We start from the raw sequence: 24,563 nt of genomic DNA on the forward strand, positions 1-24,563 counted from the left end.
GAGAAGCTGTTCAACTTGAGCAGATGCTGGCATAATTGAAGGTCTCAGAACAAGCCCACTGCTCATAGTACTCTTTTTCCATCATTGTTCATGTGAACATTTGAGGGCTTCTTTGTACTGATCCGCCAAACTTTTCTCTCTTTGTCTTCTACCCCAAGCCCTTGGATGCTCCACAAATCCAATGTCCAGACTGTTTGCTCCATTGCACAGAAATGCCATCATGCTGAGAGTCGTTTGGCAACACCTGCCAGTGATGACTGTGTTTTATAACAGTCCATTAGCACAAGGTTCTTAATGAAAATGAAAGCCAGAAATGAAGCCAAAAGGCCCAGCAGCCTCTAGTCTGTGGAGGGTAATTAAGCTAGAAGAGATGGGGAGACTGAAGAACTAAATTAACACATGGATAAAGAAAAAAGAGACCTGGTAGTGCATTAGCACTAATGTAGTTATGGCAAACCATCCAGTTTCCTTTATGGAAACATTTTGTTTGCATTTGGTGGACTATTTTTATATTGTTAGCTGATACAACAACAGATTATTGCTCCCTCAGAGACCGACTCCCAAGAAAAAGGAACTTCATTTGTTTTATTTTCAATACAATTGTCAAAACTCAGTGGCTCCCATCTTTTCACTTGGTAAAGTACTCTATAAGCTAATGTGATAGTTCTCATTATTAAGATGTTCCCTCTCGATACTGGATCTAAATCACCTTTCAACAATTGAGTGGCACCCCTCCCAAGTAATTCCTCTGAGACAACAGCAGGATAATTTCTTCTGTGCATTTATACTCTATATGTGCTTGGAGATGGCTTTCATTTCATATCTTGCCACTTCCTCAGCATGAAGTTTAGCTATACACACTATGTCTTTCACTATTCCTTCATAATCAAGCCATGCATGATCTCAATCATCAAGCCCTTTCGAAATTCTTACAAATTGTTTGACATATCTCCACCTTACAGTATTTAAGGCCCGTAACAGTTTAGTCTAGGCAAAGCTTATCAGATCTCTTTACAGATGAATTATCCACCTACTGCTTTATGAAGGATGTCATGGCACTTATGCAACATTAATGCTGTTTTCTATCCACACTGATGATTGCAATTCTTCCCATTTTAGTCAAATCTACACATTTCATTAATATGTCATTTCTTCCCCTCTTTGTGATCACTGAGAAAAGCACTAGACAGAAATAACAGTAACTTCCAATTTGTCTAGCCTTCCCAGTTCATGAAAATGCTGTTACATTTTGTATTGCTAATTTATTTTAGAAAACTCTTCATGTTAAAGCCAAATTTTAATTGTTTTCTTCAAGTAAGATTATATAGGGCTTTTTGTGGAATAACACATTGAAGTCTACATATATCACAACCACTGTTTTCCTTTCATCCATTAATTTTGTAACTCAGTCCAAAAGTAATCAAATGTATTCTATGAGTTTTGTTTATTAAATGCTGCCGATGATTGCTCATGGTTGTGTTACTCTGTATAGTTACAGATTCATTATTCTTAATACTGCTTCCATCATTTTATTAGAGGCTGATAAGGCTTTTAAGAAACAGTTTGAAAGTTAATTCATGGAAGTGTTTGAGGACTAGAATTCAGATTTATGCAGAATCTAATTGTTGAAAAGCTGCCATAGCTTTTTATTCTCCTAACAATAATATACAGAGGCAGGAGACACAAGAGCAGACAAGGACTAGAGGTTATGTAATGATGGTTATATTATTGATAATATAGTCAAGACATACACAAAATGCACCACAACTATTAGAAAAATACAGACAGGTTTGACAGCCTCACACAACAAAAGCCTGATGATCCCACTGTCTGTGTGTGTGGCTAATTTTTACATAATTCATTATCATCCTATACAGCACAAAGATATCTTGTAGACTTCAGGGTCTCGTACACTAGAAATTTTAACAGGAAAGGTGTACTTAAAACTCTTTCTTTGAAGTAATGATACCAAGGTGGGGGAGAAGGGTTAGAAAGGGTGGACTATGAACCCCCAGAGCCTTGTGGTAGAACAAGAGGAACCGGCACTTTCCTTCCCTGAGCAGCCCACCACGCCAACACTTGACAGCAAGGCGTATTACAAACAGATAAAAAACGGAGACCCCGACTCTCCCTGCCCCATACCCACTGTGCCAACTGCCCCAGACCCTTTTGAAAATTCGTATGAACATTTCTAAACATTTCCAGCAGTGGCACCAGTAATAATACCAGCAGAGAGCTTTGTGGGCTGGAGGACAGCTTGCTGCCTGCTTTGGGTCAGACACTGTACCCTGGGAAGACAAAAGACCTACAATCAAATCTCTTTATGAGTGGATTGAATAACCAGTTCTATTTACAGCTGTTTATGAGGCATCCCAGAAGCTGGCAGGTAAACACCTGAACCTAGGCAATCAGTGGCCTGTAACTAGAGCCTTGCCATGTAATAAATACACAGCTCAGTAAAAAGACAGATAATCTTGTAATAAGAGACTCCTGAATCAGTCTTGTTCTTCCAGTGTTCCCCTCTTTTCTAAAGCACACCATTAACAAAGTGAAATCTCCATGTACAATGAAAGTTAATCTCCCATTTCTTGGCAAGCCAGAGTCCCAAATGCAGACTTTTTAATTAATATTATTTGCCCGTGAAAGACTAAGAAAATGCAACAGAAGCAAATTTTAGATTGTCTAAGAATAATATCATTGCTTAGGCCCACTTCTAGGTATGGCTTTGATGTGACTTGCTGTACCTAGTATCTTCAACTGAAAGTGCACTCAGCTCAGTAGCTCTGTGCCAATAGGAATCTGAGCTCCTGGGCTCTGTTCCTGGCACTAGTAGTTCCCCCTGTCCCTGTGGAAAATCAGGTAATCTCTGTCCTTCTTCTGTTAACTGGGAAATACTTAGCACTCTGTGTGACTACACAGTACCTCCTGTTCACAGCTCTACCAGTGTGTCTTGTTTCTAGCTCTGCTGTGCCACCAACCTCTACTTGCCGAAGGTCCAGACTGATGTGCACTAACTCCAAGTCCCAGCAGTGGGGTGACATCAGTGCCCTAGATCAGGGTGCTAGAGGCCCCCAGCACTGCATTATCAGGCATGACAAGTCAAAGCAAGTCAAAATCAAGGTTTGTGTGGCAGACCTGTGGGGCACACAGGTCTGTGCTACAGCTGCAAATCTAGTCACTCAGGCAGGGTAACATAAGGAGACACATAAAAATGTGTTTGGCATAGATATTTGAGATGGAAAGACACTGAGGGTTATTCTGATAAAAATACACTTGGAACAAAATAGAATTTTGAATCACAGCTATCCATCAAGACAAACAAGGTAAAACAAACTGACATATTAAGAATAAAATCAGAATAAAAAATACACCAGATTGAAAGAGAACAGAGGTTTGGGCAATTATTATGGAACAGTAGTATCGGGATATTGGAATTCTCATGGAAAGTGTTATTTATAACTTCTGCAAGATCATATTCTGCATAGCCAAAGCTTTGCGAACTTTCTGCTCCTGTCCCCAAGGTGCCTCATCAGCCAAACACACTCCAATCAAAGCCAACAAATCTGCATTATAAAAGATTAGTGTTAATTGAATTATGTGAAGGGGTAAGGAACAAGTATCGGGGAGCTCGAAAAAGCATGCAGGAATGTGCATGCAGTAACTCCATCCAAATTCTTTCTGTAGACTCAACAGGGAACAATCTCCTCATTTCCACTTACAACTCATTTCACTGACCCTGACTCTTAACTGACACCAACTTAGAATGAGTAAAGTCAGGATTTGCCTGATACTTATCACAAAAGCAATCACAACAAACATTAACTGGCCCTTTCTTGGTTCCTGTGACGTAGAGGAAGTGACAACAGTCACGGTTGTGTTCATATTGCCTCAGGACAGAGCTGAAAGGCCTGAGTGAATGGGGACAGCACATACAGTTGGAAAACACAAAGTGTGAACAGTAGCAAGGGCAGGGCAAGAAAAGTTTCTGCCCTGGTCACTTCTCTGAGATGGATATCACACCAGGGCAAAATATGTTAGGGGTGTCAGTCACTGCAGCCAGCAGTGGCTCCCAGAAGCGGGAAGCTGTGCAGTGGAGAGAAGGCAGCAAGTTCAGAGGCAAGACACAGCCTCAGGGTGGGAAGCCAGCAGCCAAAAGGTAACTTACCCGTCTCTGGCTTCCGCTAACCTAAGTAGGAATAGAGAACATCCTTCCAGTCTGTTCCTTTGACTAGTAGGAGCTGCAACTAATTAGTCTTGGGGACGGAAATTTTGGTAGGGCGTGTAGTGATAGGACAAGGGGTAATGGTTTTAAATGTAAGATTAGATATAAGGAAGAATATTTTTACAATAAGGGTAGTGAAACACTGAATTGCCCAGAAAGGTGGTAGATGCCCCATCCCTGGAAACACTCAAGGCCAGGCTGGATGGGTGTCTGAGCAACCTGATCTAGTCTCTGCCCATTGCAGGGGGGTTGGACTAGATGACCTTTAAAGGTCCTTTCCAACCCAGACTATTCTATGATTCTATGAAAAACAAACTTCCCTCAGGCAGTTCATAATAATAAACTGCCCTCAAGCTCAATTTCATTTGAAAGTGGGGCTGCTATGTCTTCTTGAGAAACACCCGAGCCCCTCCAGCAATACCGAGGTTAGCATGGACCCTGTGTCCCACTGTTCCCATCACGCACAGGCTCAGCTGGGCACCTGATGGAGCTTTTGCCCCATTCCCATCACTCCTCTCCAGTTTCCCAGCACTACTCGCTTTCTCAACACCAAAGCACAACTTCACTCAGGGTCTTCTGGAAGTGCTGCACTGCACTCTAATGGTGCCAGAATCAGGAGAGGTGAAGAACAGGGCCCAGGACTGCAATCCAAAGTCCAGGCTCACACCAGCAGTGACATCTGCCGGGCCCTGTACGAGCACAAGCCAGTCTCCAGGGCAGTTTGTAGATGAGGTGAGGCATGGCCCAGCCTGCAAGCTGTGTTACCCCTCCAGAGTCTGGGATACATGGTCTGCCAGTTGCATGAGGCAGTTCCTTTTCTCATCCCAACAGGCGGCTAAGCCCCCTGTTTCTATCAGCATAGTGTCTGCCCTCCTCATTACACAAAGATAATGGAGGGACAGAAATATCCCACCACTAAGCTAACCACATCTGACATGCAGGTGGATGTGTGACCACAGCATGGGGCATGAGAAGAATACTCTATCCTTTCATACTTACTACCTAAAACCAGAGTAATTAATTTAGTTTCATGTAACATAAGATAGGAAAGTTATCACTGCTTCCATTTCACACATGGACAAGCTGAGGTTCACTGTAGGCAACCAGAACAGCCTGAAGCAGAATCAGAGCAACCAAGAACCAAACTGAGGACTCTAAATCTTGTGCCTTAACATTACCTTTCCTTTCTCAGCATGACCTCCTCCCAAGCTGAGATGCTACTTTTCCATATTCAAGGGTATTACTTTCCTCCCCAGAGAGACCTAAAGGCTGAGCTGGCTTCTCTCTTCTTTCTCTTTGCTTAGAAAGAAAAAAAAAAAGCCCCACATTCACAAATACCCTCCAAAGGCAGTCTTATTTAATCCCAGTGTAATTCTCACTGCTCTTTCTTAATCCTTTCACCTGTGAGATAATTGACAGCATTCTGGGAAGAACTCAATACTAATTATAGACTAGCATAAAAAGAGACAAAGAACCAGATAAAACAGACTTAAGGAAATCACAAGGCCTGAATTAACTGTGCACATGCACATCCATTCCAGACGCCCTGCTGAACTAGCCTCTTTCACAACAGATAAAAGGTCCACTAATGGGCCTGAAGAAGGCCATGAAAAGCCATGTCAGTAAATGAAGGCTTCAGTCTCCTCCTGTGTGCACTGTGGAATGAGATGCCAAAAAAATCAAAGAACCAAAATAAGTTACCAATAGTAATATCTAGCTGCCTAATATTCAGCAAAAAAAATAATGTGTAATCTTTCCACCTTGTTCTGTCCAGAAGACCAATGTTCATGGCAGATTCCTCTCCCACCACCTTATCTGGGACACTCCTCCCTTCTCATTCGTTCCATTTCCCCACTCTTTCCACTACTGATGCTTCTTCCTCATAACTGAAAAACTTCAGTTTTTCATAACTTCATCCTTCTTCCTCATAACTGAAACATTTCCATTCCTTGACTATTTAAGTACCTTCTTTCTTTTCTACTTGCCCTTAAAACTCATGCTTTTGAAGGAGAAACCCACATCCACATGCTCAGATGTACTTTCCCAGCAAACTCCTTACACAGTACACTTAGGGCACCTCTGCATTATGAGTTTTTTCATTCTGTAGATTTTTGTCACACAGAATATGTGCTGTTCCCTTTGCAAAATATGACTGCAAATTCTATGGTCATGTACATGTTTATCAATAGATAAATACAGTTTTAATCTTCTTAGAGAACTGCTTTAGCAAGTGGAATCTAATTGGGAGAGTCCTTGGTAGAACAAGCAAGTTATTTGGTGGTTTATAAGATAGATTGCACTGGTGCTTACAGAAACAGGAACGGATAAGAGAACTCTGACATTTATTGCCTGTTCTCCTCCAGCTCTCTCCATCTCTCTGTCCTTCTGCTTATTCAACTGTAAAACAAGGAAAACAAATAATTAACCTTCTTACTGGATGGATGTGAAGCTGAATGATAATGCTATGTACTCATTGTGTATTGTTTTCAGGACATTCTATAAGCCTCAATGCAGCAGCCTCCTTGTGCAGTGGTGAAGGACTTTTGTCCCCACTCCACTGCCACAGAGGCACACAAGCCCCCACAATTCACAGGGAAAGCCAGCCGCAGAGTGAAGAACACACCTTTCACTTGTGAGGCCTCTCCATTAAGCATGACGCTATTTAGGAATGTACTCCAAGCATTTATAAGACACTTATCAGGACGGGAGCTTGGTGGGATGTCAACACACTACATGTGCACTGCTGATGACAAACAATCAGTGCACAAAAATGTATTTTTCAGGAGAGTCACAGACAGGGCTAGAAACAGCACAGGAGAGAAAAGCAACCACTCATAAGAGTGGAGGTCATAATTCAGCATCTCTTAAAATGAACTGCTGAGAAATGGCCAACTGGAAATCCCAGCAAATAGAGCTGTAACGCACTCAAGGCCAGAAAGAAGGAATCAGTGACTATCCACTGAGGACATCAACAGGGAAACTTGTAAAGAGTTTTCAAGCTCCCGAATCAGCCAGATGGGAGAAGAGTCAGAGAGAAAGTGATTCCTGAATAAATTTCTTTTCAGTTATTTTTGGAAAAAGAGACAAAAAGGAGGGAGGATGGTACATTGGAAAACCGACAAAAATCATTATTCTCCATAAATTGCTTTGACATTGTATAGGCAGTGACCTTCACAGCACTACGAGTTTAATGGCATTTACTTCAGCAGTAGCTGATTTCACTATTAAACAGGGATGCATAGCACAAGATTACACAACCAAATCACTCTTGTAAATATTTAATATCATTGCCTTTCTTTTTTTCCCTTTTAAAAAATCACTATCAAAGGCAGAGCACACAGTAGAAAACACATTTATTTATTCTATCCTGGAAAAAGCATAGTGCTCATGCATTTTATCTATCTAGTTCTCCAAATGACTTTGACACTTGAAAGCCCTTGTGATCAAAACAGTCTGAAGGAAGGCAATTTTGCAACCATTTAAGAACTGATTTCATGCACTGATCAACATTTACCAAACTTGCCTGATGGAATAGCACAAAGTTTAACTCAGCAGATTGATAGCAAACACCTGAAGGAGAAAATTAGTAAGAAAATACACTGGTTTAAATAGAAGTACCTTAGGAGACAAAAAGAAAGAAAATCAGACATTATCTCCCCACTCTTCCCCCCACCCAAGAAAAAGACATAAAAGCACAGTACTTCGGAAGCCAAAGGGAACTGGCACTAACAGAAAAAAGCTGCACTTTTGGCTGACAATATAATAAGCACATCCACCACATAATACATTCATTCCACTATGGACATACAGTGCAGCATGACAGGAAATGAAGTGTCCACAGATTTCTCTTAAAATACATCTATTTTAAAGATGGAGTCAATAGATAGAACAAATAAAGTACAAGAATGTAGCAAAGAAATATTGCTAATGATGTCTCTTGTACCATTCTAGTAATATAAAAATTGCCTGAGAAATTGAAATGCTAAGCCTGGAGTTGAGTACCTTAAGTATAGCAAGTCGTTTTTAAAGAGAGCCTTACAGTCTGTACATTCTGATTTTTCCAACTTTAGGAAAAGAATTTTTCCACAGTCTGGCATAAATGGCCTGTCACATTGTGGCAAAAATTATATTCTGTTCAAACTGCAGGTGATCAATGCCAGAAAGTATTCTTTAGGACAGCATTCCAGGAGACAAAGAACGAAAGTTATGTGTCTTTTCAGCAATTTAGCAATAGAGGAAAGATAAATCAATGGATATTTAGGAACTGAACAAGTTCTGGAGGAAAAAAAAAAATTTAGTAAAATGAGACATAAAAAACAGATGTAGAAAGCAGCTTGCCCTACATGCCTACAGACTTCATTGAGACTGTCTGTGGAGTATGACTATCCAAATCAAACATGTGTAGTTGAAAATGGCCAGATAAACATATTCTTTGGACGATGGAGTTGGCCAGTCCTGCAAGGCACTGGTGCCTGAAACGTGCGTGCCCTTTGTCACAGCTGTGAAATGCAAATGCACAGCGACGCTAGGTGCTGCCCTGGCTTTTATAACAGCTTGCAGCATCTTTAATGCAGAACTAAGCAAGAGTCTGTAATCCCTGTGCTGCGATGCAGCAATGTGCTCTCCCCTCGCAGGACAAGCCAACAGCTATGCAAGATCCTTTTATCAACATTCACAGGGCTGGAAAATAACTGTTCACAGTTTGATTCTGAACATTACTGAATGAACCAAGAATTGCTCAGAGAACTGGCAGCTGAATACACATGTAAAAGACAAAGGTTCTTCAGTGATATTTATTCTAGCCAAGTTTTAATATTTCAAGGCTTATAGCAACTAACTCTTTACATAATCAAATGTAATTGTCTGATCCCAGCTGGTGATCAGCACATTCATCATCAACCTGCTCATTATTAATATACCAGTAATTAGAGGGAATAAAGGTGTGTGCTTTATAACGCTGGCTTAATATAATTCCACCATACCTAACAAGACCACAGCTCCTTTTGAAATACAATTATTTTAACATTCAAATTATACATTTTTGTTACCAATACTAACGACTAACAATCACAGAGCCATATGATTTTAAAACAAATACTGAAATGGGGCTTTTTTGAGTCTTCAGTGCAAAGAATTTGGTCAATTAAAAGGAACTGTGTTTTGCTTTAGAAATAACCTGACCCACAAGCAGTTCCCCAATCAAACTGTGATTTGAGAGAAAAGCTCAATTAACATGCATGCAGTTGACAGAATCAAATCGTAAACACTTACCTACATATACTACATTCTTCTTGCTTTACTGTAGAAGAAAAAGCGCTATCTCAGGCACCACAGTGTGGTACTGCTTGGCAAATGCTACTGACTTTTTTAATGGTGACAACTGTGTACACAAATTCTCAAAGTACCAGTTCTGTTTAAAGCCTTTCCCCACGAAGCAGTGCTGGTAAAGGACCATTTCTGTTAAATGCTTTGCAGTCTTTTACTTTAGCAAGAGGAGCATCAAGGCCATCATTTAGCAAGAATGATACAGAATCCCTCAGTGTTGGAACAGTCTCAGAGCCAGATTCTTTCCTGCACTATTTCTTTTACATCAGTGCATGTCCTCTGCTTCAATATCGGTTATACCACAATAAAATCCTTGCAGTACAGTGAAGAATATGCCTCTTAATACCATTACATCAAGCCTCTTGGTATATAAAGTATAGCTAGTGTGAGATCAACATCTCACAGAAAATCCTGCTAAAACAGAATTTGGAGTCTTAATCCCTGTAGGTACACAATACACTACCACGTGCAAAAAATCCTTTAATTTCTGTGGGCTTTGCCAGCTGTTTAGGGAGCACAGTACCTTGAGCACAGCAACTTGCAGGATAAGTCATCTGTAACATAAATTTCAAACCAAAAAGGGTTCAAAACCAATTGAATATGCTACAACCTGTGAGTGCTGGATTCACACCTGATTCCTTGCTGTCTGTAGGGATGTTTTCTATTCTCTTCCCTTGTATCATAGACTATCAGTACTGACTTCTATTTGGATATGTGCACTCAGAACTATCAAGGCTCTTGAAACAAATGTGGAAATGAAAGCCAGCATGAGAAGGAGCTCTAGCTCCATGGAAGAGGTGAGGCCAAATAAACGAAAGGTGGTGGGCACCCCAGGAAGATCAGCAACTAGCAACAGTACATTGCCAAAAACAGAATCAAAAATTGGAACACTGATGTGGGGGAAATCACACACCATTAGATATGACTTAATAACTGACAGAGACGATACTGGGTGAGTTATATCAGACGATTTGAGAAAGCATGACCTTCTTCACAGTAATAGTTTTACAACCATTTGTATGGCATGTTATCCACTAATCTCTAGTCAAAATATTTACTATGTGGTAAAACACTGCAAATAAGGCTGCTGTTTCTAAATGCTTACTCTTAACGCATAAGATCCAGCTTACACAGCACATATTTTCTAAACTGTTCAATACCATAGTGTTATCACTCTTGTCCACAGAAGGCCATAGTGAGCCTTAAAACAAGAAACTCCCCTCTTCCACTGAGTTTTATATTTTTGCAGAGCTGTCTGATGTGTGTGACAAGGGTCTATTTCAGTTCCTGATGGCATTATCATCACTTTGCTGCATCACCATGAAGCCCAGGAAATAAGCTATTACCCACCATCACTCCTCCCAAATGTTATCACAGAGAATCATGCATTCACAAAACAGCATTAACTGTGAGAATTAGAGTCCATTTAAACTGCAGCTGTTCCTTCATTCCTAAATAGGTTTTTAGATCAAAACCTCTCCCTGACCAGCCTCATTACCAAATGTCCCTTTCAACTGGAAGAAGAAAAAGATCACTTTAAAAAATTGTATGGTTTACAGATAACACTCCTTAGCTGTATTATGACAACCAGGTAAGTAACACTAAAATGAACATTTTTTTCCAGAAATACACTGGATGTTTTAGCTTTCAGAACTGTGAGTTGAAATTTTACCTCCAAATCATCTCCGGCAGCAGAAATGAACATCTAACTTTGATTTTGTATTTCTAGATAATCTCATTTTCAGAATCTGAAGCTTCAATTATTTAGGGAAAATATGGTCTGTTTATTTTTGATAATAATTCTAACTCTGCAGGAAGGGCTTTCTTTTAAATACAAAACCTATATCCTGTATCTAATATACATGCTGGTGTTCCTTTCAGCTCTAAACCCATGCCCTAGAAAAACCCACAACCTATATTCTGCTATTATCAAAGAAAACATCGCGTATTATGGTCCACTTCCCTCTCTGCTTCTTTGCCTCTTTGTTACTGTCCATTGGAAGGGCTCCAATCTGCAGGGGAAAAAACACTCTCAAATCTAAACTGAAAAACCTAAATGCCAAGAAAAGGCACAATGTCTCTTTAAGAGTCAACAGTAAATTAACTTGCCCGTAAGAGTGCAATAATTAGCAGTTAGTAGCTTATTAAAAGGATGGCAAAGGCCAAGCTGCCATCTGGGATCTCCAGTTTCTTGTGATTGTTATTATGTCAAGATGTGCAACTTGCATTAGCTTTCATGTCACTGTGCTTGCCCTTACTTTCCATGTAAATTTTAATGAAAGATACAGCACTTTAAAAATCAGACGTCCATCAAAAGTGCTATTAGTCTGCCTTTTACAAAGCATATGGCCTGTTTTGCTACCTCTGCATCTCTACACATCACTGAATACCTCAAATGAAGAAAACAGAGGAAGAAAAAAATAAGCCTTTTAATGATATCAATTAAATACTCTCTCTGGGCAGAGTGAAACCTGAGCCTCATCAAAACCAGAAGACTACAATACAGCGTAAGAGGACAATATTTTAGCTCCTGTTTACACACAACATGACCACAATGCCTTTAACTCTCACAGGAATCATTCTTCTTAATAAAAATGAAAGCCAATGAAGAATCAGCTGTTTATACACACGTTAGAAAGACACTGCTTTAAAATAAGGCAGAAAGAAAGTGTGTAAGAAAAAAAAAATTGCTTATGAACTACAAAATATTTAACACATTATGAAGTATTTTATGCAAACACATTATTTGTAAACACACATGCTCATATGCACAAGCAATAAATAATTTACAGAAACATCCTGTTTATTTTCTCATTTGTCTACCTTCATAAATATATTACGAAGAGGCATAAAAAGAAAAAATGTTTATATCTATTCCTTTGCGTTAGCTGATATTCAATATTTAAGTGACTCCATTCACCAAAGTTTGGAAAATGTCATCACCTCTGGAATATAAACAAATAGGATGAATGCCTTGCAGAAATGTCCCCAGTATCTTACATTTGAAATTCATCAACTATCAATCACCTCTGATTAGGCTTATAAGAATTACATTAACGTATTTGTTTCTTCCCTAAATAAAATCTAAAACCAGCAACAAAAATTCGCTTACAAAAAATTATTCCAGAAGAAGGACATCTATATTCGAGGGGAATTGATTCTATTAAAGAGGTTTTACAAATTGGGTATTTGCTAACCATAAAATGAAATTATTTATTTTTTAAACAATCATTATGAGCAAAGTTAAAACTGAAAATCACCATCCTTCTAATAATACAGGATTTTCTTCCCACCAAAAGGAAAACAAACCCAATACCAATATTTTAAAAGGATTAAGGAAAGGACTATAATTGTAGAAACCAAAACTATACAATAGTCACATTTAAAACCCAAATATTAAGATATTTTATAGGACAAAGCAGAAGTTAAAAAACACTGCCAAGGCTGACAAGATTAGTGTAGTGTTGTTTTCTTCTGCTTGTGTAATTAGATATTTACACAGCACAAATGATTCGTTACTGATGTTTCACCTTAATATTTGCATAAACTCTTGGCCACTCAGATGGACTTATTCACATCACTTTGAAAACATAGAATCGTTTAGGTTGGAAAAGACCTTTAAAATCATTGAGTCCAACCATTAACCTAGCACTGCCAAGTCCACCACTAAACCATGTCCCTAAGCACCACATCTACATGTCTTTTAAATACCTCCAGGCATGGGAACTCAGCCACTTCCCTGGGCAACCTGTTCCAATCCTTGACAACACTTTTGGGGAAGAAATTCCTCCTACCATCCAATCTAAACATCCCCTGGCACAACTTGGGGCCATTTCTTCTTGTTCTATTGCTTGTTACTTGGAAGAAGAGACTGACACTTCCCTTGCTCAAGCCTCCTTTCAGGTAGTTGTAGAGAACATTAATGTCTCCACTAACCCTTCTTTTCTCCAGACTAAACAACCCCAGTTCCCTCAGCCTCATAAGGCTTGTGCTCCTGGCCCTTCACCAGCTTCACTGCCCTTCTCTGAACCCACTCCAACAACTCAATATCTTTCTTGTAATGAGGGGCCCAGAACTGAACACAGTATTCGAGGTGTGGCCTCACGAGTGCTGAGTACAGGGGGACAGACACTTCCTTAGTCCTGCTGGCTACAGTTTCTAATACAAGCCAAAGAAATCCTAATGGCATTACTGGTGAAGAACTCCTCGAAATTATTTTCCAGATCAGTAAGGTCCAGTCATTTCTTTCTATCTGAGCCTGCAAATGCTATTTCATTTTTTCTGTGCCATTACCTCCTGATCAATATTATTGAACAATTCAAAGAAATAACAACCTCACACTGTTCACTGAGAGCAATGCTGAACATTACAAGACTTAAAAGACCTACTTGGATTAAGAGCAGTTAAGACCAAGGGAGATAATCTGATTTTGCAATGCTGAGAATAAATGCGGAATTTGCCAGTAGCCTTTAGTCTACACAACATGCATTAAAAAATGTCCCACCCATGAAATATGTGAGTACTCTCTCATTTCTCCTTGAGAAAAAAACCTGCTACATGTTGAAAATGAGTGTGCAGCTGTGCAGCTTTTCATACCTAGCACAGCTATTGTTGAAGGGAAGGAGTCCAGGGCCATAAAGGAGAAGCAGGAATCTGCAGACTGCATTGGTGTTATGGTGCTTGGTGTCCTGTGGACACCAAGAAACCATCCACACCTCACTGGCATTCTCTGTGTTAGAGGGGACATTTGAGACTCTTCAGTTCTTTCTGTGAATCTTGGCCCACTAAATTCAATGTGAATTTTGCTAAGACACAGGACTTCATTCACCAAAAATAGCAGAGTCCCACCAGGAATACAGCCAATTTCCTTAGGAGGCATGAACCTCAATGGAAGCCAGATCCAAACCAAGAGTTATGGTAAAACAAAACCCACTACATATATAAAAGAATGGTGAAAGGTAGCAAAAAGGCAAATTATCATTTCCTTAACAAAGGCTGTCCAAGAGAACAAATTATATGGAAGAACATGACTACATATTAACTTCAGCTAAACAGCAAATGAGGGTTGGATATTTATGATGTCCTTTGGTATCATTTACTTGTTGGGCGAACGTTAGGGAAATAAACTCAATGTAAGTGTTCCTTAATTGTCAATTCCTTTCTAGGCGTGAAGTCGTATTCGTTAATTCATGCCAAACTAAATAAAAGTCCTCCTTGCTCATCATGCATTTACCTCATTTCTGCAACCAGTTCCATATACCTAATAAAAACACAAACAATGCATATATACTTAGTTCAGGTTAAAATGCAAGTGGTAACCAGGTGCTTTTCTGTATCTCAACTACTCCAGCCATTCCCCTAGAACACCCACACTTCATCTTCTTCTGCTTTCCAGGAATTTATGAAAAACAAAAACAAAAAAATCTCCTGAACTTTTAAAAAAGAATAAATGCAGAAGAAATCTATTTACTACAGTGGAGGCAACTAACGAAAGACTTGTTTCAAATGATGAATGCAAGGTCACAGACTGCTATACGTTGTGAAGAGGTTTTATGAAATCAAATACATCATATCCTTTGGCTACATATGTGGCATGAGACAGAGTGGCTGCTGGCTTTTACTGAAAACTACAAGAATGCCAAAAAATATGAACTTTCCATGTACAATCACTAAGGCATCTGGTAGCACCTTCTCTGTGAGCTGAAGGCCATGTGTGGGTTCAAAATTACACCGCATGAGCCCTCTGAATATATACCATTTTTCATATACAGTGATGGTTCTCTGATGAGGTCACTTGCTATAAGTAGAGCTAAAAACTATACGTAGCTGTGAAGTGAAACAACATTTTCACTCAATGACACAATAAATTAAGTTTCAGTGCATACGAATTAATTGTGGACTATATATTATAATACTCATTCCTACAGGCTCAACTGGGAGCTTTGCTTCAGAAAAGACTTACAGTTTAGTCCTGCACAGGCTGGCGTGCAGCACAAATGCCACCCAAGAAAAGAAAAGAGCAACATGAGCCAATATCACACCACTCAAGACTCACCCTGATCTACGTCGACCCTTAAATCACACTAAGCCATACATCAGCTAACTCGGCTGATGCTCACAACCAGCTGTGTTGAGGTACCGTAACGTTTTGTATGGTGTGCTTAGAGCTTTAGGTTCTCACATTTTCTACAGTGTATATATGCGATTATTATGTTCTGATGTTCACAAGACACAAGAAGATAGCTCTGAATACAGCTTACGTATTATCCTCCACCACCCGACTTTGGATAGAATGGAAAAGCTATGAAACTAATTACTGGAATATTTTTTCAACCTCAAAAAAGAACAAATAATAGTGGTTACATGATGCACCCCATCACAGAGAATTCAACAATACAAACTTGTTAGAAGAAAGCAGGGCACCTGAAAGAGGAATTATATGAAGAGAAAGTATTCAATATGCCATTGTTCTCCAAAGAATTCAGGCATTACAGGAGGAGTGATCACTGAGCAAAGGCTGCTTGTGCCTCAAAGGAAAGTTATTATGAACAAATCCTGTGAGTTCTCATATCCTCCCAAATTCATAGTAGCACAATTAGTCATTTCATCCCCCAGTGTCTTACTGGCATGGGCACACCCAACATCCTCCAGTGTGCTCAAATTATGATGATCAATAGATAGGATTCTTCAGCAGCATCTTTGTTGAAAAGGAGTAAGCCTCAGCATAAAACAACCTTTTCCTCTATCTCATTGGAAAAGAGGACAAAGAAATGGATTTTCCTTGAGCAATGCTTCTATTTATCAATTAATCTTCACCCTTCCCTCCAGTCCAACTGGAGACCCACAGCAGGTTTACAGCATTTTGCCTTTTTGACAGTTTTGATTAGGGATGGATGACTGCCCTCTGCATGCTAAAGAAAGGTGTGAATTGCTGAAGAGCAAGCTGGAGCCCCAGAGCAGCCTTACATGCCCTGTGCTGTTCCCAGCTGCAAAGGAAATGGACCCCTCTGTTTAGCAGTGCTGACCATTTCTGTTTCCTCTGCAGCTTATTGCAACTCAATTTCTCTTTGAAAAACACCTTTTCACTAACAGAGAGGGAGGAGAAATGATAGCTCAAAGACCTCCATAGTTGAAGGGTCCTGGACAAGCCCAAGTCCCACTTCCCAGCAGTGTCATCACTCTAGTGCAAAAGTCAGCACTACCAGCTCACTGCCCTCTGGCTCTTTGAATTGACGGTCCCTTTGCACCCCAGCATCACCAGTTACAGACAGTCTGACACTGCACAGCCCATACTTCGTGTGAACAGGGAGAAAATAACATCTGTTAAGAAAGCCTCAAAGGATTAATCTTATTTAATACTTCTTCCACAATTCAACACAAAAGATTTCGTGATAAGAGACTTTTAAAAGTAGAGGCATTAAGTTCCGACATGAACCACATCCATAAAAACACAATTTCTCTATTGACAAACATTTTACAAGCAATGAAATGTTAAGAAGCATCCAATCTCTACCTTTACTTCTACCTACAGACAGGAAGGTGTGTGTCCAGTTAAGAAGAGGAACAATAGGGGTGTCCATCATGGAGGAGGCAAAAGAGAAGAAAAGGAGGAAGCACAAAAAACAGAAAATTATGTCACTGGCCATACTTGTAAATACAAGGAAATGAGCATATTTATGTAGCAACCAAATCCAACAAAATACAATTTCAAAGGAAAAACAAGAGACACACCACAACTAAAGCACAAAGCAAGGCTTAAACAACTGACAGTACAACCAGCAATTGCCTGGTTAAGCCCTTTGGCTTTAATTTGATTTTCTCCTGAGAAATGCAAACCCCTCATGCAATAGAACTATAGTGATACGCCTCATTCCACATCAAAACTAAAATAGCAAGGGAAACAACAGAGTAGGACAGAAAAAAAAATAAATCTCATGGTAATATATTTGCTAAACACATTTCACCTACCAGAGCTAATGTATTTGTATATAATGTTGACATTGCATATTTACTCACACATATAATTTTACATATTTTATATCCATCATATTTTTATAGAGGGTAAATATTTATCAAAAGGGAATATCTGTGAGTTGGTTGGCAAGAAAAGAGAAGCCACTGTTCCCTGATGCCTCATGGATAAATATGGGTGGCTGAAGTTGCCAGAAGCCAATAGTTTTCACATTTTTTTGCCAGGCAAGGGAGCATAGGAGGGCTGATGACAATCATACAGTCCTGAAGAGGTCATGCAAGTCTTCATGAGCAAGCTGGATTGCAACCTGTAATTTAAATGGCCAAGTGCATCTGTTTATATAATCCAGTGCTAAATCACAGACTGCTACAAAGGTATGTTCAGGGTTACTGAGAATAAAAGTGGCCATGAAAGTTCACTGTACTGATCCCTCCCAACATGCCATTATCCTTCCTTTATCAATGGCTTGCCATACTCAGCTGTACCCTGAGCAACTAGGACACACTGAAGGGACATATCTGCTGGATGCTCCTTCAACAAGTATGACTAGCGAGCCGTGAGTCTAGTCAAGCAGTAAGTAGGGATAGAGAAGGAGCTCAATGCTGCCCAGAGCTTAGCCAGATGCTCCACATGCCAAATACCATGGTCTTGACATGCACTCAGAAAGAGCCCTCTTTACCTATCTTTCCCCAAATAGGGATGCTAAGCAGTACAGAAACTGAAGAGTGAGCCCCAACTTCACTTCTGGTTGTTTCCTAAGCTTTCATGACTTCAGAGGTGATAGCTGTCTTGAACTACAGAATAAAAACTGATTATATCCTAAGCCTCCCTACATTCCACTGAGATACATAGAAACTATGTCTCTTTCATTCAACACCTAATTACTCTTGAGTCTTCACAGGCACTACTGCAACTACTGCAAAGAGCAGTTGCATCTTACTAACTCTTTGGACTGTCTAACCTCAGAAACATGTTCACTTAATGGTAAAAGCACTATTGTGTACATCTAGCCTAGCAAAGCCTCAGCAGGATTTAGAGTCAAAATTCACATTTTTCCCGACAGACAGACACATCCGGTCTGGTCTTTATAGTGCACCATGTGCACATGACTCGCATTATATCTTCAACCATTTTACTCCTACATTTGCAAGACTAGAATGCATCACCAGCGCTGCTAATTCCTCCCTGTGTACCATGCTGGCAAGACGCTTACACTGTCAGAGAGAAACAGAATCACTCCTCTCCTCACCTCACCTCTCCTCAGCAGCTTTTGCTCCCCAACTTCATAATACAAAATGGGACTAATGATCCCATCATGTCACAGCCAATAGATCTGTAACACAGTCCAGGCTGAGGTACTAAAATGTGAACTCTGATACAGGCCTAGATCTCATTTGTAGCCCAAAGAGGGGGGTTCTTTTTCTAAACCATTCCGATCTACGCATATTTGAATATTTTAAGTTGCAGACACAGGACTTACTTAAAGGCCATTATATGCAATTTTCCTCAGGATTCATAATGAATTAGGATCATGCCATGAGGGCTCTTTTTTTTTTTTTTTTTTTAAATAATTGCAGTCTTAAAACAAAAAGACCCACATTGAGGTCTATATTTACTGTGCAGAATTGGGAGTAATTACAGCTGGCAGAACAAGAAAGAAATGGCAAAATAAAATAGTTGGTGGGCTGCATGGAAGGGGGAAACATACCTCTTTACTGTCCATGGAATTATTTCATGCTCCCTCCTGGGCACCTGAGTTCCAGGCTGACAAGTAGCCATGGCTCATGGGACACAGGCAAAAATGCAAATGGCTTGACTGGCACTCACTAGGCTTAGTTGCTTTTGTCATGCAAAGCCCAGAAAAACCGCAGGGACAAAGCTCTTTCATGATCAGTGACTGAAACAAAGAGAAAATCAAAGGACTTACCTTGTTCACCCATCATCAGGTGTGAGAGGCCTTTGAAAGAGAGAGAAAGAGAGAGAGGAAGTAAGAAAAAAAGAACAAACCAGAAAAAGAAGCAGCAATATCCATGCACACTGGTATTGCAGTCTAATACCTCTCCGGATTGGAGCTCACATACTTAAACTAGACCAAGTATGGATGTAGCATGCAGGACACGAACATACACAGGTGCTGCTTTCCACACTGAGCAGGAAAGCATCTGTCACGGGTAGAAAAAAACTGTTGGTAGTTGCAGAAGTGTATTTGAGGTTCATCATATCCCTTGGGGAGCGACTCCAAAGGCACTGCACACCAGTATGGCTAAATGGGCTAGTAAAGCATTGGAGCTCTGCAGGGAGCATTCACTCTGCTGGAGAGCTATAGAAATAACTTCTCCTCAGCTAAAGATTTAAAAATCAAGGCTGCAGTGGTCAGTGAAAGGGAGGCCATGATCCCACCACATCTGCTTCAGATGAAACATCTGGGCTAAATGCATACACACACACAAAGCTATCCTCTTTCTTGAACATCATGGCTTCATGGCTTCAGCATGTATTTTTGGAGTGAATCAACGCTGCTCGCACTTACCAATTAGACACCAGTACACCAGACCTGGCAAGGACTAAAAAAATTACCTGTAACCTGTTTTTAATATTACTTCATTTTCTTTCTGGGAAGAACTGGAGATTCAGCTTCTGAGAGCAGTGTGTTCCTTTGTGGCTTTATAGCAAAAGCTACTTTCCTGTTTCAGAAAGCAGCATAGCTCCCCTCAGCAGTGACAGCCACTATGTAGATGAGGCTGTGGTGGCCACTTGGGCTGCTCCAGTCTCTGATTGATAACTCTGGCATAAACCTTGTTTGTTTCAATTCAAATTCAGTTCTAGCCCCAATTTTCAAATATGATTACTGTATAACTGAATTCATACAAATATTGTTTAGATACTATTTTATACATATTCATGCCAAATCCATTAAGCCTCAACTGATCCATTAGTTAATTTTATGACACATGATATCACGGAACTAAGATAACAAAAATCAAGTCCTACTCACTCAAGCCATGGGTGACCCCTTTTGTACTTGGTTCCCTGACCTTTTTCCCTTGGCTTGATTCCTTCTCCACATCTCCTACCTCTCACAGCTCTTAGTATGGCAGGGATTTTGATACGCACATATGCACACCCACACCCACCCCCTATCTTAAGTCAGTTTATTAATCAAACAGGGCTGTGACTTTCTTAATTTCATGGAGACTGAGAGGTCAAATGAACTTATTAGAATGAGAATTTTCAACAAGCAGCATGCTGAGTTTGAATTTGTTTATTCCTCTCTCTTTTGTATTTTCCTTTTGCGTCTGCTGGAGAAATCTAAAATCCAGACCACCCCAAGAATATGTTCACCCACAGAAAACTCCAAACCAGATAAGGGGATTAATAACTGTACAGTCTAAGGAATGCAAATATCTTAATGTTCTTGAAGATTACTGTGGATTTAGAAAAATAATCAGAAACACAACATAGGTTTAGATTTTTTTATTATTTTTTTTTTAGCTATAAATAAACATAGCAGATTCGATACTGAGCCCTCATACACCATGGGGAAGAAAAGCCATGGCTGAGGGGCACAGCATCAACAGGTGCAGCTGCTGGGGATGGCACACTGATGGGGAGTCACACCGACAGGAGATGAGACACTGACAAAGAGAAACCTCCAGAGAGGGTTCAAAGCCTGCATTAAACATCCTAAATCACACTGTAAGACCCCTTCACTGCCCACCAGCCTCAGAGGAGCTATAAAAACCTCAAAATGTCAGGAATGTCAACACCCATATTGTCCTTATCAGAAGGCCAATGCTGTGTGCCCTATCTGTCAGGCACATCAGCCAGGTGCAGCCTAGAGTCCTTCACCTGCAGACCAGGAGTTGGTGCACCCCCCAAATGTATCCACCACTCTGGCCCCCAGGTTGGCCTTGGTTCAAATGACTGCAGAAGAAAGTCTCCCTAAGAAATGTTCTGACTTTTTCTGCTTCTTGACAAATTTGAAATATAACAGCAGCAGCAGTATGGTATGTACATCTTGATTCTCTAGTCCCAACTGGGCAATGGAAGTAGGGAGAGTAATGAAAAATAATGCCCCTCCTCCCCCAGTGCTACTTTTTCCTTCTTAAAATAGGAAGAAAAAGGAGGGTGGACTTGGAGATATGAAAAGAAAAAAATAAAAATAATTATGTCTTAAGTTGTCCATTGACACAGGCCCTTATTTTAACACCAACAAAATTCCAGATTCATTATTAGCTTGAATAACAATATAAATAATAAAATAACATATCAGCTTTGCTCATCTGAAGATTTTCCTCCCTTGCAATTTAAAGTAGGAGTGAAAATGAGTGTATTTATCTCCAAGGAAATGTCATTAACAACCCAAATCTTCAACCATTGAGAACTAAAATCTGTGACATTTGCGACATGTTAACAAAGGCCCCAAATTAGTCACAGTAAAATCAACACAGGAAACGTGAACTGACATCATTGTCTCACGTTTACATCAGTTTCAAGACATGACAAGATACTAAAACACTTCTCAAATCATAAAAGTCAAAGTCATCTCAAGGTGGCATGGAGTAGCACTTGCTATTGGACTACAATAAACTAATGGGGCATCCAACAAACCAGTGCAAGAGGTGTGAGAATTGTTCGGACCTGCAAACGAGACCAGATTTTGCCAGAACTAGGGGACACCTAGCACCATGCTACTGGAGCATCAAGTTAGGAAAGCTTTCAGCAAGGTCAGGATGCTAAATAAAGGGCACGTTATCCACATATACAACCACTGTTTGTGTTAATAGCCACCCCATTCCAGGGGAATCCTGTAAGAAAATCTAAGTGTCCACCTAAATCCAGGTGAAACTTGCTTTCCTTTTAATCTTAGATTTGTTCAACAAGAAACCCTGATTAAAGCCTTTTGGGCTGCAAACCCAGCCAGTGTAGAAGTGGGAAAAGGTGGACACAAACCAGCATGAGCCACAATGGTCAAGGGGTTGTGTGCTTTTTCTAAATCAATCTAGTCATTCTTATAATAACCTACTGGCTGGGCACAACTGCTGCCCAACAAAAATGGTGGGTAGCAAGTGTTCTATAAAAAGTTTAGGAAAACCTCAGAATATATAGCTTATCTGTCTGCAAGGAATTTTTTTGTCAACGTCAGGAATCTGGTGACTTGCTGTTCCTGAACTTCAAATGTGAGTGACAATAAGGACAAGTGCATGGCTTCAGAAGGCGGCTCTCAACAAGTCTCTTAGACAATTATAAGCATCTGCTTGTACTTAGCCTCTGGCGCCCCACCTCCTTCAGACTTTCAGCAGTAATGTGAAGAGAAAGTGGCCTGCTTCTTCAGAATGTTGGTTTGTTATTAAAATAATATGTCCATTGCCAAGGGCAGACACACGTATAAACTCTGCTCTCTGGCCATGATTTATGCCTGCCACAACTGCCTCTTCCTATTTAGGTCTGGGAGGTTTTTTTGATATTTCTTCAACCTACTACCAATATTATTTTCTTAAAGGTTAATATTAACCTCCCTTGATCTCAAAGTAGCATTTCAAGGAACTACATTTTTTAAAAAAACTGTGAACCATCTATATCAAAATGAAGTGTCTCTAATTGTACAAAGTATTAAGGGCCAACACTGGATTCTTACGAAGCCAGAAGGACATTTCTAGAACTAGCTTCAGAGTACAATGATATGCAAGAGCAATGTAGTTAAACAGCAGTCTTCATCTTTAAGGATTTACTAGGGGCAATTTTCAGAGTGGAAGAGAAAATGAAGGAAACCTTGGACGCAGATTGAACCTCGCCCCCACTGTGTTGTCCCTCCCCCCACTCCCACCCCCAGCACCACATTTGGGTATTTGGCACAAAACCACAAAACCCAAGAAGGTGGGGAAAGCACAGAACACCAAGAGTGACAACTGATTGCAGCAACAAAGGAAGATGGACTCCTTCATCTAGTTAATTATAGGTTGTCCTGTGTTACTGGGCCATGCTCTGGGGGTGTGCTCATGTGCCTGGATGTGCGTGCACTGCTGAATTGCTCTCTTAAGGTGGGCAGCCTCAGTATTTCCCTTTTAATGATGCTGCCAGATGATAAGCCCAAAAGCTCTTAATGAATGGGAAGAGAGACTGCCAGGCAGCAGCAGCAGCCCAGCTCTCCCCAGGGGCAGGCTTGCCCACAGAGAATTCTTTCCTGGGTACCAGGCTCCATGATCCATTCAAACAATAACAGGGCCAGCTCTAATGTATGTCTGAGGCAGGGCATAACGTCTTCTGGTCCAGGATATACATGCGAATCCTTTACAGCAAAGAAATCATGTAAAGAAAGAAATCATGTAAACCAGGGATTCTTGCAAAAATAAAATGACATCTATAGAGAAGAGCACTCTGATGAGTAATGGAGCCTGTTGTCTACACCTCCCTTCCTAATTTCCTAAAACTAGTAATTCCTTAAGAAATAGGCTTTTTTTCCCCATCTGAGCCTCAATTAGGAGGCTCAGATGGGAAGTTCCATCAGCAGTTCCTGTTTCTAGTTAGGGAGGAGAGCTGACAAGTCCCTCATTTCCCATGTGGTCCTTCTTAAAGAAGGCATCTTGAGGTTTTCTTAAACCCAAAGACCAAAGAAGACTCCCTAAGAGTCCCCATGTACCAAAAAGAGGCATTCCAGCAGGGCCGAAGGATGGGACTCTGAGGAAGAAGCAAAACCCTTGTCTTGAGGGATATGAAGAACAAATGAAGAGGAAAAATCATTCTGAGGGAATCTTTTACCTGCTAGACAGGTCAGCTTTGCCAAGAGGATTGACCTGATTCCTTGACTGCTGGCACACATGGTGCCTGTTTTTTCTAACTGGGCAAAGCCGTAGCACAAGCTGGGGAGCAGTCATTTTTGTCTGATTCAACCATGATACGCACAACAGCCAAGGGGCTCCTCACAGGCCCCAGCAGTGAGGCCAGCTGGGAGTGCAGCTTTGTTATTGTAGCCAGGGGCCCACTTCCAATCTAATTACACACAACAGCTGTGCTAGCTCTCCTTTTCCATCCCCTTTGCTTCTT

The 24,563-nt window shown here is 40.4% G+C and overlaps 1 protein-coding gene across 37 annotated transcripts in view; it reads right to left on the reverse strand.

The window, feature by feature from the left end:
* The window catches only part of NRXN3 (neurexin 3), a 997,539-nt gene that overhangs the window by 884,154 nt on the left and 88,822 nt on the right, over positions 1-24,563 (reverse strand). For all 37 annotated transcript variants that reach the window (XR_003991147.1, XR_003991145.1, XR_003991143.1 and 34 more), the window contains exons 4-5: positions 19,447-19,476; positions 17,061-17,072 (exon numbers count right to left, since the gene is read on the reverse strand). Coding sequence is in view for 30 of the 37 variants with exons in the window: in XM_030484277.1 (XP_030340137.1) it covers positions 17,061-17,072; positions 19,447-19,476 (42 nt within the window). In the remaining 7 variants the exon portion in view is untranslated. The remainder of the gene's footprint in view (positions 1-17,060; positions 17,073-19,446; positions 19,477-24,563) is intronic.

This window comes from Strigops habroptila, chromosome 4, assembly GCF_004027225.2.
Source record: "Strigops habroptila isolate Jane chromosome 4, bStrHab1.2.pri, whole genome shotgun sequence".
Lineage (NCBI taxonomy): Eukaryota > Metazoa > Chordata > Aves > Psittaciformes > Psittacidae > Strigops > Strigops habroptila.